Here is a 15,388-nt window from a genome sequence, read left to right as displayed (position 1 = left end):
AACAAAATCAACAAAAACAAACAAAAAATCAAAACAAAGTATCCTTCCTACAGGCACCCTGCAGCTCAGCATTCTTTCCCAGAGCCCTGCCTCTCCAGCTCTCTGTGAAAAGAGACATAACTTGGGGACTGTCAAGTAGGGGACCTAGCACTAGGCACTGTGCTGCGTCACCAGGTTAATGCCGCTCAGCGATGAGGAATTTGCTCTACTGGGCCCTTCTCAACTATTTGGGAGCTCCAGTAGGAAAGGTAGAAAATGCGGAACTCAGTAGGACTTCCTTTGGTGACATTCAGTCCAGAGCAACGCAAATGCCTGTTTCTGGGTAGCAGTGAAAGTGCCTCTCTAGACAGCGCATGCTTCCCTCCTGCGGGATCTGAGACTCTGGGCGGAGGCGGTCCGGCTAGCTCCGCCACCCTGTTCACTGTGCGTCTTCTCCGGCTCTCCACCGGGAGCGCAGAGGCAGGAGGGCGCAGTGCCCTAGGCGCTCTCTCCCTGCGCCGCTCGGCCCCGCCCCACTCCGCACAGTCTGGAAGCAGTGACGTGAGACCACGCTGACTGGCTGCTGCCCGCAGGGATGGCCACCGCCAGCAAATTAAGGCGCGAGGCAGCAGGCGCCTAGGCACAGTTTAGGTCGCGCCTTGCTGCGCTCTGCAGAGAGGAGATCCGACTCCCTGGTTTCCGCACCCTCTAGAGTCCCACGCCGATCGTCACCTCCTCGGACTTGGGCCACTCAGCGGACCCAAGGAGGGAAGGGAGGGAGAACTCGGCGTGGGTGCTGGGGACCCCGCGTTTTGCGCAGTGGGCTTACAGTTTTGAGTTCCCGGCTGGTCCCCACCCTGCTTTCCTGCTGGTTCGAAGTCTCTGCGGCTCCCCTGCTTTGCTCTAGTGGACTGGAGAGGCCATCAAAACCTGGGAACGGACGCTTCGGGGGGGTCCCCAGTTCCGCTTTGCTTGCTCTCTGGAACTTTGAGCTGCAGTTTCGGGTCTTTGTCTCCCTTTGGGGAAGCTGGACTGTGGTTTGTCAGTCCAGGTTCCTGAGCAGGACCGCACGCTGGGAACCATGGAGTTCACGGCGTCGCCCAAGCCCCAGCTCTCCTCTCGAGCCAATGCCTTCTCCATCGCCGCGCTTATGTCCAGCGGCGGCCCCAAGGAGAAGGAGGCAGCAGAGAACACCATCAAACCCCTGGGTAAGTCGGGGTACTAGGCAGTCAGTATGGGCCCTGCTAATCTGTTTCCCGGGTGCGGGCAGTTTGCTCCGCGGGAAGCAAAGGTGGCTTTTTCTACCGTCTGGATCTACTGCTAAGTCTCAGAGTATGGACCAGAATTCGGTCCTGGGAGAAAGACTTTTTTTTTTTCTTTTCCTCTCAAGTTTTCTTTGGAGGCTTCACCATCAATTAAAGGTAGTGAATTCTCACTACCGGCTTGTGTTTGTATTCGCTTTCCCCAGTTTCTTGGAATCTCGACATCACTTAGATAGTATGAATGCTGTACAAATTTGTTTGTTTGAATGAAAACAAATTCAAGGACAAGTAAGGGTTAAGATTCGGGATCCACGGTGGTATATAACACCCAAGCCTGCGCTTGGAATCAAAGACTCTGAGACTTCACAAGAAGCCAGTTTAATTTTTCTATCACAATTAACAGTCTTAATATGTCTGAAAAGGACTATAAAATAGGCCGGTTTTTCCACGCAAGAGCCGGCTTTTTTTTTTTTTTTTTTTTTTGGTCAGGAACCCCCATTTTATACTTGCGATTTTCAATTGAGACTGGCAAGGCCTCCCCAAATTCCTCGAAATTTAACACTGTCTCTATAAAAACTGTTTTCTTTACAGAGGAAACTAGGCACAGATTAAAGAGAGATGAGCGGTGAGGGTGTCTTGAGCACACGAGAGTTGTATAAAAGCAACTGCTCAGGATAGGGGTTCTGAAAACCCTTACAACCCAGGGAAAATGAGTTGCTATTCTAAGGGCCTTGGTAATAATTATCGCACACCCTAATCGCCGACTATCAGAAATCAAGTAGCTAAGTTAAGACAGTTGAAAAAAGTCATCACTTTTTTCTTTTTCGCTATCCCTTCCCAACTCTAATACATTTCACATCCAAGATAAACACTAGAGAAGAAAGGGGCTTGGGAAACTAAGGAGTTTACACAGTGACAGGAGATTACTAAAGTCCAAAACAACAGTGGTACCAAGGAGATGTAAGACAGGGAAATGAGTGTGAATAAGAACTCCTAACTTCCACCTAAGTCAAGATCTGCGAAGGCAATGTGAGCAAGCCAACAAATCCTGATTATTTAGAGAGAGCATTGGCTACTACTGTCCAAGTTGGACCTGCTGAGGCTTCCGATCATTATCCTTGTACTTAGGGAATTTAATACCCCCATCTCATTTTGGTACCCAGTAGGAAAAGAAGATCTCAGGTCAAAATTCCTGACAAACATGTGAGCAGTGGTCTGGAAGCTTGCCAGCTCCACTACTCTCATTTCTGTATCAGTTCTTTAACTAGTTTTCTAAATAAAACAGAATAAAACAAAGCAACAACAAAAAATGTTCTTCAATCAAAATTACAAATTTTAAATGCTAAGCCAATCCTAGCTCTCACCCCGGTTACCCCCTCCAGTCTCTGAAAGGAGTCTGGTCACCTGTTTGGAGAACAACTCTTGTCCATTTTATTCTTATCCCTTACACTCACCAGCCCAACAGAACAAATTACTTAATGTCTAAATCAAGACTCAGAAACTGAAACACCCAAAGGTTCTTTTAGGAGATAGAAGGTTGTTTCATTGGGGAAAAAGATGTCTGCAGATGGTGGATTTCCAATGTGTCACTCAAGTATATTAGCTCTACTCCAGTAACCTCCTGGGCAGTTCTTTCTTGTTGTCCTTCTCTATTTCTGTGGTGCTCTGGCCAGGTGGCACTTACAGGGCTTGCCTGTCAGTTGTTGGAAAATAAGAGAAAATTAGATGGTGTCCCAATTCCCTATAAAGATGTGGTGTATATTCACTTCCAAAAGTGTTTCAGGATGTTGGTACTTTCTGGGTTCCTTTGATTTTGAAACAACCTGCATGATAATTCACTTGATAATACTTAATTCACTCACGTCTATTTTCCGTTAGCCTCACATTAAGAAGCATGAGAGATAGGAACCATTTCATCGCACAAACTCAAGCACACACCACACACATGTGCGTACACACAACTGGCACTGGTTGGCATTCAGGAGAGCAGTTAGAACATGCTGGTTTGATGGTAGGGGGTTTGAAGTAATTTCTTTTTTAAGAGATGAAAGATAATTGGCAGAGGAAAACAAATTCAATCAAACAAACACCCTGTATTGCCCCAAAGTTAGTGTCCAGTCCCTTATCTGCTGAGCCAGAAAATGTCTGACTCATAGGCAGTGATATTTCAATCTACTGGTGATTGGCAAAACCTTTTCCTCTTTCAATTCCTGCTATCTGGAGTTGAAGTTGTTTCTCTCACTTCCAGGGCTATTTGGAAGAAAAGCAGTTGCATACATAATCGCTCTACTAATCTATCCCTATCTTAAAAAAAAATCTGTTCGAGTCCACCCCTGTGATTTAGCATGCTGGGTGCTGGTATTTTTCTAGTGCTACCCTCTGCAGCTGCAAAGTCTAGAATTTGGGTTGATTGTCATAATAGTTACATTTTATCTTTCAAGACCACAGCCTTCCCTTTCCTTCATTCCTTATATTTTATTCTTAAGAGAGCTACAGCCATGTAAGTAATAAATCGGCCCTTGTTCTAGATAGATCCTGCTCATTTGATTTAGTTAGCGTCCAGCCCCGGGCATGTCCCAGGTTCATTTGCACAGTTATGAATCATGCGTTTCTGCCGGGGGTTTCAGAGTTTAGTCAAATCCAAGTACATGTTTTGGGTACTCTTCCCAGCTCCTTCCTACTATGTTCCTTGTTAGTTAGTAATAGCGGTCAGTCTTCCTTCTCCTTTCCTCCAGAACAATTTGTGGAGAAATCATCATGTGCCCAGCCACTGGGTGAGCTGACGAGTCTGGATGCTCACGCGGAGTTTGGCGGCGGGGGCGGCAGCCCATCCTCATCCTCTCTGTGCACAGAGCCACTGATACCCACCACCCCCATCATCCCCAGCGAAGAGATGGCTAAAATCGCCTGCAGCCTGGAAACGAAGGAGCTCTGGGACAAATTCCATGAACTGGGCACGGAGATGATAATCACCAAGTCTGGCAGGTAAGTTGGTGTGGGCGGGCGGGCACTGATCAAAGGGTACACCCTGCGCTCTCAGGAGCCATAATTTAGAGTTGCCGGGCGGAGCGCAGAGCGGTGGCTGAGCTCAGGGCTCTTAGCTTCCCACCAGTTCCCTTAGAAAGGTCTGTGAAACTGGAAGTGAAACAGGGTATGGCTGCAGGACGCCACACGTGGAGATCGGGACCTTGTGGCGCGGCGCTGCACCGTCTTTGCTCTGGCCCTGGCATTTTGGGTTCCGAGCAAGGCACGTGTGGCCTGCGGTTGGCTAGAGGCTACAGATAGGAGGAGGAAAAGGAGGAGGAAGCAGAGGAGGAGGAAGAGACTCCCTGTTATATTCACTTTTCGAAAGCCTCCCGCTTCCAATGAAAATTAAGCTGAAAACCCGGACTGAACGAGAACGTTGGAACTCGGTTGGGAGGAGACTGGGGCGGTGGCCCTGGACGAGGGAGCCGAGCTGCTCTGATGAAAGGCGGGAGAAGCAGCGCAAGGTCGATCGGCAGGTCGTTCTAGACCCTGGGCAATTCCTATCAGATCTCACTCAGATTCTGACTCTAGGAATCCCCTCCCTAAGGAATGCCCGGGATTTTTGGTAGGTTGTTGGGGAGAAAACAAAACACGCGCAAAATTTTTGCCTACCAGTATAGGTCCTTGTAAAAGAGGTATGAAATCATTTTTGTGGGGAAAGTCGTGTCTCTGTGGGCACATCTTTCATAAACAAAACAAACCAACCAAGCAAACAAACAACAAAAACCAAGAGAGGAGTGGTAGCTCCAACTTTCCTTTCTCCCCGATTTGAGCTTTCTCTTTCCAAAGAGTGAATCTGGCCTTTCTTTTTCTTTGTCAGGAGGATGTTCCCCACCATCCGCGTGTCATTTTCTGGAGTGGATCCTGAGTCCAAGTATATAGTCCTGATGGACATCGTCCCGGTGGACAACAAGAGATACCGCTATGCCTACCACCGGTCATCCTGGCTGGTGGCTGGCAAAGCTGATCCCCCGCTGCCAGCCAGGTTTGTAACTCTGGACTTCTTGCAGTGTAGAGTGATATTAATCTTTCTGATTTAAGGGAATTTTAAGCGAGTTGTTTTAAAACATCGGATTCTGGCCAGAAAAGAGATTTCTAAGTAAGGACACCGCATGACTTAATACAAAATATGTCATCGTCAGTCTTCTAGAAAGGGGAAGTTTGTGCATAAAGAAAAGGTTCTCTTTAATTTTATCCTTCATAATTAAACCCAGACATTCATGAAATTTTAGTTTGAGTATGTGTTAGAAATGTGACCTTTTTGAGAAACATGTATCTGTGTAATATTTCTAATAGGCTACTTAGAGTCAGATTAAATAAACGTGCCTATAGTTGCCCTAAAATCTTCATGCACATAATATAGTTTAGGAAATTCTTAACAATGTGATTATATCTGCATAGAATAAGCAATATTTTGGTAATACTGATTGGTTTTGACCCACAGAAGACGCAGAGGTTTTAAGCATTTCTTTCTCCTCTTCTACAGTTTTGATGGATAATCATAATTCAGTAAGCTAATATTCCTTTACATTAAACAGAACTAACACATTGGAGACAATCCAACTTGGTTTTTTGGGTCACTTTTGCTAATAATTTTTTTCTTAGTATACCCTGTCCTAAAAAGTCTAAATTTCTCTTTTGGAGCATTTTATTCAAAGAAGCATTCAGGAGGAGTAGGTGCCTTAGCTGAGGTTACAGGGTTCTGTCTGTACATGGTCACGTAAAGCAAGCAGCATGTGCTGACTTCATTGTTTGAATAAGAAAATGCACCGTTCATGACTCATTTTTGGCAATTGATTGACAGTTAGATCACACCCAAGCATTTGTTTCAATGTACAGATTTAAGATCCTTGGAGGTGTTTCAAAGATGTTACAAAGATGCTTCTTTGTAACATCTTGTCTGTAGCCACTGACACCACAGATACAGTGGAATGCTGTAGTTCTGAAAGAACATCAGCATCACACGCACTGATTACATTATTGGCCTTGCAGCCTGTTAAAGACAACAGGAAACAGATAACAGCATTTTCGGCTTTCTGTTCCTAAAAGAGACCTTACCAGGAAGGCCACGGTCCAAGTGAGCATATTAAACAATTAGAATTAAGAAATACTTGTAAATAGCAATTTGTTCTTCTAAGTGAAAAAGCTATACTTCATAATAGATGTTAAAATTGGTAGAATTCGGTGCTTTTTACTATTTGCTTCTGAAAAGCCAATTCAGTTTCTTTATTTTGAATGAGATAGTGCTATTATGTAGCTCAGGCTGCCCTCAAACCCATGGTGCTCCTGCTTCAGGATCCACGCTGCTCTTCGGCTTGGATTTTCATGGTTTACAAATGCCCAGGTTTCAGTTTCTTTTCAACACTGATTTCAAGGGGCCGGGGTATGAATTCGGTCAGAGTCCTAACCATTTTTCTATGCACATATTCGTTTTTGCTTTCTCTGGCCTTCCTTTCTTTTTCTCTAGTCTTTCATTCTTATATATCCTTCCTCTTTCTTCCTCTCTGAAGTATGAGCAAGTGCTGCAGGCCAGCGGGGTTTCAGAAATATGACATGCTTGTTTATGTTTCTAATCTGTTCTGGTTAGAGAAAGAAAAGTGCCTACCGTGTGCTATCTTAACTGAAGCATGTTCAAGCAATTGCTGGAATTTTAGGTCAGGACGAGAGGAGGAGGGAGGAAGGGTTTCCTGTATGTTGTTTTGTGTATCCTGGCTCAGCTTATTTATATTAATGTTAGATAAAACTATGAAATGCAAACATCTCAGATAATTCATGGATATTCCTGGTTGTTATATTATTACAGAAAATACTTTGTTACGTTTTCTACCTTCATAAAAGAGGGGACTTAGGAGATTAGAATGCTTAAGCTGCTGGTACCAAGTGAGTTTCTATGAAACTTCTAAATCTGAGAAGACTTTTTTTTCTCCTCACACTGAAGTCAGTGATTTCTAATCAGGAAGCACAATACTTGATAATATTATTTGGTAGTTTTAATAGTCACAACATTATTGATGACCAAAACCAATATACTACTACATTTCCATATTACTACTATAATCTTTATTTAAACAACTTAATAGCTATGCTAATGTAATTATGGATATTGAATATGATAAAGAATGAACATGCCATCAATTTCTAGATCTTTTAGTAGTTTGGGATTTTAAGAGAGAAGGACAATGTGAAACTGATCGATAAAATGACAATATATAAAACTGTTGGGTTGGAGAGATAAAACGTGGGGTGCTATTGTATTTGAACTATCAAAGGATGCTCTTATTTACAAGTCAGTTATAAGCACTCTACGGAAAACAATGTAGCAAGCTCAGAGGAGGCCTGAAGAGTTAGTTCCCCTGTGGGTGGGGCAGGACTCTGGCCCTGCCAGGCCCTCTGGGCTGCACTGTTGCCCTGTTTCACACATTTCTGCATGGGAACAGATTCTCAGTCTTTTCATCTAATATACTGTGGCTCAGACTTCTCATTCTTTACCCAAATATTGCCAGGGGATGTTCATTTTATGACATTCCCCTGCCTTTTTCAACCAAACTATTTAGAAATTACAGCAATAAAGGTCCTATGTAAAATTGGCTGTAAATATCTGGGTATATGGGTAAAGGAATTTATCAGGGCTGGTCACATAGCTCCGGGATACAGCATGGGATTAACATTTTCAATTCCAAAGGTCAGTTCCCAGCGCACAACAAAAACAAAACAGAAGAAGAAAACAAAAAAGAAAAAGAAAGGGAAAGATGTAATTTGTCTTATGGAAAAAAAAAGGATTTTTGTTTTCTTCCTTCTCATTCATTCTGTCACCTCACCCTGGTTTTGGAAGATTTGGTGGGGAAGACAGCAGGGTTAAGATTTGCAACATGTGGTACTTAGGGCAAGAGCTGGAATGAAGGAGTGGGTGACCTTCACCGTGTGAGGCTGTGTCCCTCCCACACAGCAACTGATTGGTAAACAATAGATTTTTCTTATCAAAGCTTCCTTGCTTAAGCCATCTATAAATAAATCAATTTAATAACCAGAGGTTCACTTAGCTTGTTAAAATGTTCCTTTAACAGATATATATAGTTGACAGCAGTGCTGTATGCTGGTGTGTAAAGAACCAGGAATGGTGGGCTCTCAGGTCTGACCTATGGACTCGTAAACATTTGCTGTGTATCAAAATTAGCCTGCCTTTGTATTTGTAAATTAAACTGGGTCACTTTTAGGTTTAAGTAAGTGATTCTCTAAAATTATTTTCTCATTTAAATTGTTTCTTTGCGTTGGTTTACAATAATGCTTCTATTGGAAACTATATTGAAAAAAAAAACTGTGGCAGTTTTTTTTAATACCTCTAACAATAAGATCACACATTTGATAACTGTAGAACAGTAAACCAGAAGGGGAAAAATATAAAAGACACAACTCATCTTTGCAAAATGGCTGGCTCAGTAGATAATAGAAAAGTATTCACTACTCCTAAGATCTCAGGGACATGAAGTACGTTAGATACTTTGAGGTTCCCTCAGCATTGCTATTTTAATAAATTCAAGGTATATGGGACAAATAAAATGCCCCCCTTATGATGCTTATGTGTTCCCTTAGAATCAAAACATTTTGAATAAACACCGTTATCTTTTTGTTTGTTTGTTTTTTGTTTATTGTTTTTTTCGTGTGTGTGTGTGTGTGTGTGTGTGTGTGTGTGTGTGTGTGTGTGTGTGTTTTGATTCAGGTTTCTACTTTGTAGCCCAAGCTGGTCTCTAACTCTCAATCCTTCTGCCTCAGCCTTCTGAGTGCTGACATGACCGAGGTATGTGCCAATACACTTAGTCAGATTTGTTAAAGTATGCCCCAATAAAGCTCTCCAATACTCTGCAGGCTCTACGTGCACCCAGACTCCCCCTTTACTGGCGAGCAGCTCCTCAAACAGATGGTGTCTTTTGAAAAGGTGAAGCTCACCAACAATGAACTGGATCAACACGGCCATGTAAGTACAGAGCCCTGGACCCACAGGTTCCCTTAGGAGGAGTGGACATGTTATATGAAATATCCTCTCTCCTCTCCCCTCTACCTTTCCCTCTCCTCCATCTTTCTAACTTCCTGCTATTTCTGAGTCATTCTGTGAAAATCCTGACTGTTTTTGTTAAAGCTGTTCATGGGGGTGCAATGTGGCTTTTTTTTTTTTTTTTTTTTTTTTTTTTTTTGTATAAGGGGTCCAGGATCTTCTGCGCCAAGAACTCCCCAACAGTATTGCAAACGCCATTTGCCAACAAAACAGAGGAAATGTGCATTTAGGGAGGCCAGCAAGTCTATTTTGGTGTTAAACATCGTACTTCTGTTAGTATATTAATAATACTGCACAAAGTGGGGCTAAGACTTACGGTTGGAATCTTTTAAGTATGTTCTGCAGAGTGCATCATGTGAAGTGCAGGAGAATGAAAAGGCCTTTTTTCCAAGTAAATCTACAAAGCTGCCAATCACGTAGCATGTTGCTGTACAGACTGGGTAAAAGCCTGCAATGCAACCATCAGGAACAAACCGAGTGGGTAGGGCAACCTCTGCCTCAAGTTAATTCTCCCTTTGGCATTCAGATGTCTCTTCTGAATACTGCAGAGCTATCTGAAAGCCAAAGCAAGATGCCTCGGGTGCTTCTCCTAGAGGAAGTGTGTTTGGGAGGCAGCTCAGAGTTCTTATGACCTAGAAAATTCTAGATAAGGTGTGGTATTCCTCATCACCTCCCTCTGCACCAAATACACCAAACTGTAAGATACAGTTGTCTCTTTTCTCCCTAAACGGAACCCAGAGTTTCTGTGTTTCTCTCTGCAGTCTCAGTCACTGCTCTTCTCCCTCAGGACCCCGTTTTGTTTCAGGTGCACTGGCAATGGCAGTTATGTCCCTTTTTGGAAGAGCTGCATACAGCTGAGATTGACAATATCTAAAATCAGGAACAAAGCAGAAGCTATGTCGCTTACCTGTAATCCCTGCAGGGGAGGCAGAGGCAGGAGGAGGCTAGCCTGGTCCAAATGATACTCAAAAAAGCAAACCAACCCAACAAAAGCACATTTCACTTTGTGCCAGTAAAGAGTTCATTGTAATGTGGGTTATGGGAAAAAGAGAGAATACAGCTCAGAGCAGAGTTGATAGAGCAAACAACCACTAATGAAAGGAGCCTTGCCTTCTGCTAATGTTCCTTGTTAACTTTGTCTTTGATGCGATTGGACATGCGTGTGTGCATGTTCACATATGTGTGAGGTGCATGAGCTTGTGACGTGCATGCAGTGTCTTTTTCTTCTTGCCTCTCTTCACCTTATTCTATTAAGACAGGATCTCTCACCCATCCAAAGCTCACTGTCTCTATATGTTTTAAATTTCATCAGAATTTTTTCCATTTATATCTTAAATTTTATCAGAATTTTTCTCCATACATTTTCATTTTTTTCAGAAATATTTTCCATATTTATATGTATCAGGTTAACTGGCAAGTGAGCAACTCAGACCCTGTTATCTCTGTCTCCTAGTGCTGGGGTTGCAGGTATACACAGCTGCGATGCCAAGATTTTACATGGATGCTGGGGATTTGAACTTAGGACCTCTTACTCTCAGGGCAAGGAGTCTTATTCACTGAGTCATCTCCTAAGCCTCTATGATTCAATGCTCTTAAATAGAAATGTATGTACAGATTCTCTTGTTTCTGTGAGAGAACTCAAGGCAGGATTGCATGCTCCTTTTGAAGAAATTATTTCTGTGTTTTTGTCTTCATTGCCAGGAAGAACATGGCTTCTTTCACAGTTTCTTTCCCTAATTTAAAAATCCTGGGATAGTTATTTATAGTTAAATAATAATTATATAATCTCTCTCATTTTCTTACCAAGTAAGGCTCTTGTGACTTTAAGGCTTAGTTTGTATTGGGTTTGTGTCATAGATGAAAACAGTTTTAAATAGGCAATCAACGAGAGAGTTCTAGAGATGGTTTCAAATAGTTAAACTTGGAAGTGAACAAAGGATCTGTGTTGGTGTCCCTGTCCTCTTACCCCCGGGAGACCTTCCTTGCTTTCATGACCACATCAGGGTGACCAGGTGGCCTTGTGACTGAGTAGCACTGGGGAGACACTGGAACTGGATTAATGAGCTTGTTGTTTGACCTGTTGGAAAGTTAATAGACCTTTTCAGTGTTGGCGTAAGTTACCGTTAAAAATAGAAGATGCTTCCGCTTAGTGGCTCGTTGTAAGGTTGAGATTTATGAGCTAGTTATCTGAGATATTATTTGTAGGTCAGTCACTGATCCTACTTAATGTGATTCATATTAAAATATTTTAGGTTATAATTGAAATCTTTTCAGGGAGAAAGTACAATTTTTTTTTAAAAAAATTCATCTTGCATTTTCTCCATGTGGAAGTTTAAGAATTATTTGGTGTTGTCCAGAAAGACTTTAGACCTCAGTAGTAGACGATTTACTCAGAATTTAAATGTTTTATCTTATCATCATCTTCAGGGGTAGCTAGATTTCAGGAATTTTGAGTTCTAGCCTGATTGCATGACATTCTGACCTTGTCAATTTGTTCCGTTGTTAGCAGCTGCTTATATTTCCTGTAGCCTTAACACTTGTATGGTTGAATAATACCCTTCAACACCAGAATTAGTGTCCACTGAAACTGAGAAAGACAGGTTCTTAGGTACTTTGTTATGTAACCAGCTCCTTGAATCAGTTTGATGAAGGTTCTCTTTTATCATAGATGTACTGTTTAGTTTCTGACAGGAACATCAGCTATTCCTAGGAAGGCATTTCCTTAGATGAACACAGTTTGCTCTTGTGTTGGTAGTTCTTAGCTCCATTGAGAGGTATAGCAGGCTTAGGAGTCTGAGGTTGTTCAGCGCTCCTTACCAAAGACACTGGCTAAGAGTGTTAGGAGTAGGAGGGCTGTTATTTGAAGTATGTTTGTTTGTTTTTGTTTTATTGGTTTTCTTTGTTATGTTTATGTTGGGTGGGAATGCTATTTGAAAGTTTTTCTTATCTTCTTAGTTGAACTTATGGAGTGCTGATAAACATGTATATTAGGAGACAAAGGAGTGTGCTTTAGTTATTTCCAGTTGGCTCCAGATCTACAGTCAAATCGCCTTGTCTTGAAATCCTTGGAGGAAGTACATTCTACACAGAGAAATGATGTTCTTTTTAAAAGTTTATTTCAATATATTTGAAAAAAAAAAACTTTTTCCTTAGTTGTTTCTACTCTAGTGTGACACCCCCAAAATTGGCAGGTACCAAAGTCATTTCCATTCAGTGACTCTTTCTACAGGCTAGAAAGATTGGCAGAAAGATGTTGATTATGTGGTCAGTTGTTCTCTTGTTTCTATGGATATTAGTTCTAAGGTGTCTTAAATAGAGAAACCATGGCCCAAGTCACATATAAAATGAGACACTATTGACATGTAACTTCCTCTATATTGTGAGTAGCATGTAGGCTTCTGGTAATACCTACTGCAATGGAAATGTTATATGAATAGTTATTAGTCTGAATTATTTAGGGGATAAAGATAAGAAAAGCATACATGTCCAGTGTAGGTACAATACTTTTGTTTCTTTTTCTTTCTTTCTTTCCTTCTTTCTTTCTTTCTTTCTTTCTTTCTTTCTTTCTTTCTTTCTTTCTTTCTTTCTTCCTTTCTTCCTTTCTTCCTTTCTTCCTTTCTTCCTTTCTTCCTTTCTTCCTTTCTTCCTTTCTTCCTTTTCTTTTCTTTTTTTCTTTTTTTCTTTTTCTTTTTTTTTTTTTTTGGTTTTTCGAGACAGGGTTTTTCTGTGTAGCCCTGGCTGTCCTGGAACTCACTTTGTAGACCAGACTGGCTTCAAACTCAGAAATCTGCCTGCCTCTGCCTCCCAAGTGCTGGGATTAGGGGCATGCGCCACCACCTACCGGCTGGTACAATACTTCTGATCTAAAGTATTTATTTATGACAGGGTTTCTCTATGTACTCCTGGCTGTCCTGGAACTCACCGTGTAGACCAGGGTTGCCTTGAACTCAAACTTACAGAGATGCAACTCCTTTTGCCTCCCAAGTTATGGGACTAAAGGCATGCACTATCACTCCCAGTCCAATTTAAGGTTGTTTAAATTTACAGAGGTACCACTCAAAGATGCCAATGTCCACCGTGTATCAACTACCCTGGTATTTAGTGGATAGTTTGTAAATACCTTCAGCGGAAACTCCCTCCCCACCCCTGCACCATATCCATCCACATTAGCCAAGAAAGCAATGGGCCCTTCAGCTACAGTGTCCCCTAGCAAGCATCGCCCAGTGGCTCATGCACTGCTTCCTGTGACCAGGGATTTGCAAAGTGTTGAGGACAGGATACAGCTGAACCAAAATAGCAGTGCATTTAAAATAGCTGTACATTTAAATAGCTATCTGTGTGTCAGTGGAGACAAGTGGGAGACATTTTATACCTAAAAAATGAATTATGTTTCATCAAATGTGTCATAGGTCATGCCTGTAATCCTAGCACTCAAGAGACAGAGGCAGGAGAATTGCCAAGATTTTACGACCAGCCTGGGGTACAAAATGAAACCTTGCCTGGAAATAAATCATGGAGCAAACAGGAACAAAAAGGAGTTTCTTTGTTCATTTTGTACAGTGGCAAACATTTGTTTTAATGAATGGACAAACAAAAATACTATTTCTTATCTGCCTTTTAAACTAACATTTACCATTGGTAATAGTTTTTTGTAACTACAGAATGGAAGATGGCCATGCTCGTGATTAAAATTTAGCTTTGAAAATGAAAGGTAGTAGTCAAGACATTGTCAAAACCCGCGTCATGTTTTTGAGTCCTTTTTAGTTCCTGCGTATGTTCCAGGGGGGCAAGCTTTCCTGACAGCCCAGCTACTGCAGCCCACTTGCTGTTCTGCCTTGAGGATCTTCCATTAGACCCCAGCACCTGTGTCAGGCAGGTCTCAAATGCCTGTAACTCCAGCTCACGGGAATCTAGTGCCCTCTTCTGGCTTCCATGGGTAACTGTGTGTGCATGCACAAACAATAAAATTGGCAGTGATAGTACCAGCTTTTCACTTGACACTGTCTAGGATGGGGAGGTTTGCTCACTTGGTTAAGGTAAAAGAGCTATGGGGGCTGGAGAGATGGCTCAGTGGTTAAGAGCACTGACTGCTCTTCCAAAGGTCCTGAGTTCAAATTCCAGCAACCACATGGTGGCTCACAACCATCCATAATGAGATCTGAAGCCCTCTTCTTGTGTGTCTGAAGACAGCTACAGTATACTTAGATATAATAATAAATAAATCTAAAAAAAAAGAGCTATGAAGTAGCCGATTTGAGATTTTAACCCGTGACTGCCTAACAATACAGTACAGTGTTTCTAAATCACCATACTCTTTCCTCTGTAAATCACAATGTGGCTTCCTAGAATTTTTTAAATTTTACATTATTATTATTATTATTATTATTATTTAGCACGGTGTTTCTCTGTGTAGCCCTGGCTGTCCTGGAACTCACTCTGTAGACCAGGCTGGCCTCGAACTCAGAAATCCCCCTGCTTCTGCCTCCCAAGTGCTGGGATTAAAGGCGTGCGCCACCATGCCCGGCGAAAATATATATTTTTTTTATTAAGAAAACATAAATATGCATTTTATGGTGTAACTAGACCAAAAAAACGGAAGACTATTTTAGAAGACTTGTTGTTAATTTTAATTCACTTATTTTATGCATTTGAGTGTTTTGCCTGCATGTACATTTACCAAGGTCATCCCTGATGGTTATGTGGAAGCGAGAAGTGAAAGATAGTGTCAGGTCCCCTGGGACTGGAAATACGGATGGCTGTTGAGTCACCTCATGGGTGTTGGGAATAGAACTTGAGTCGACTGCAAAAGCAACATGTGCTCTCATGCACTGAGCTGTATCTCCAGCCACCACTCCCCCACCTTTTAAAATTTTTCTATCTATCTATCTATCTATCTATCTATCTATCTATCATCCCTCTCTTTGTGTGTATGTGTTTGTGTGTTTGTGTGTGTGTGTGTGTGTGTGTGTGTGTGTGTGTACACATGCATGCTACAGAGCATGCGTGGAGCTCAAAGGAAAACTTGTAGAAGTCTGTTCTCTCCTTCCATTGTGTAGCTCCCAGGAATCAA

At 42.1% G+C, this 15,388-nt stretch overlaps 1 protein-coding gene across 3 annotated transcripts in view; it reads left to right on the top strand.

Annotated features, from left to right (window-relative positions):
* The first annotated feature begins 602 nt into the window (after positions 1–602).
* The window catches only part of Tbx20 (T-box 20), a 53,492-nt gene continuing 38,706 nt past the window's right edge, over positions 603–15,388 (top strand). For all 3 annotated transcript variants that reach the window (NM_194263.2, NM_001205085.1, NM_020496.3), the window contains exons 1-4: positions 603–1,187; positions 3,977–4,226; positions 5,089–5,253; positions 9,132–9,240. In NM_194263.2, coding sequence (NP_919239.1) covers positions 1,061–1,187; positions 3,977–4,226; positions 5,089–5,253; positions 9,132–9,240 — 651 coding nt within the window. In that variant the 5' untranslated portion in view covers positions 603–1,060. The remainder of the gene's footprint in view (positions 1,188–3,976; positions 4,227–5,088; positions 5,254–9,131; positions 9,241–15,388) is intronic.

Source organism: Mus musculus, chromosome 9, assembly GCF_000001635.26.
Source record: "Mus musculus strain C57BL/6J chromosome 9, GRCm38.p6 C57BL/6J".
Classification (NCBI taxonomy): Eukaryota; Metazoa; Chordata; class Mammalia; order Rodentia; family Muridae; genus Mus; species Mus musculus.
The sequence above is the reverse complement of the archived record's forward strand: the minus strand, read 5'-3'. Positions and strand labels throughout refer to the sequence as shown.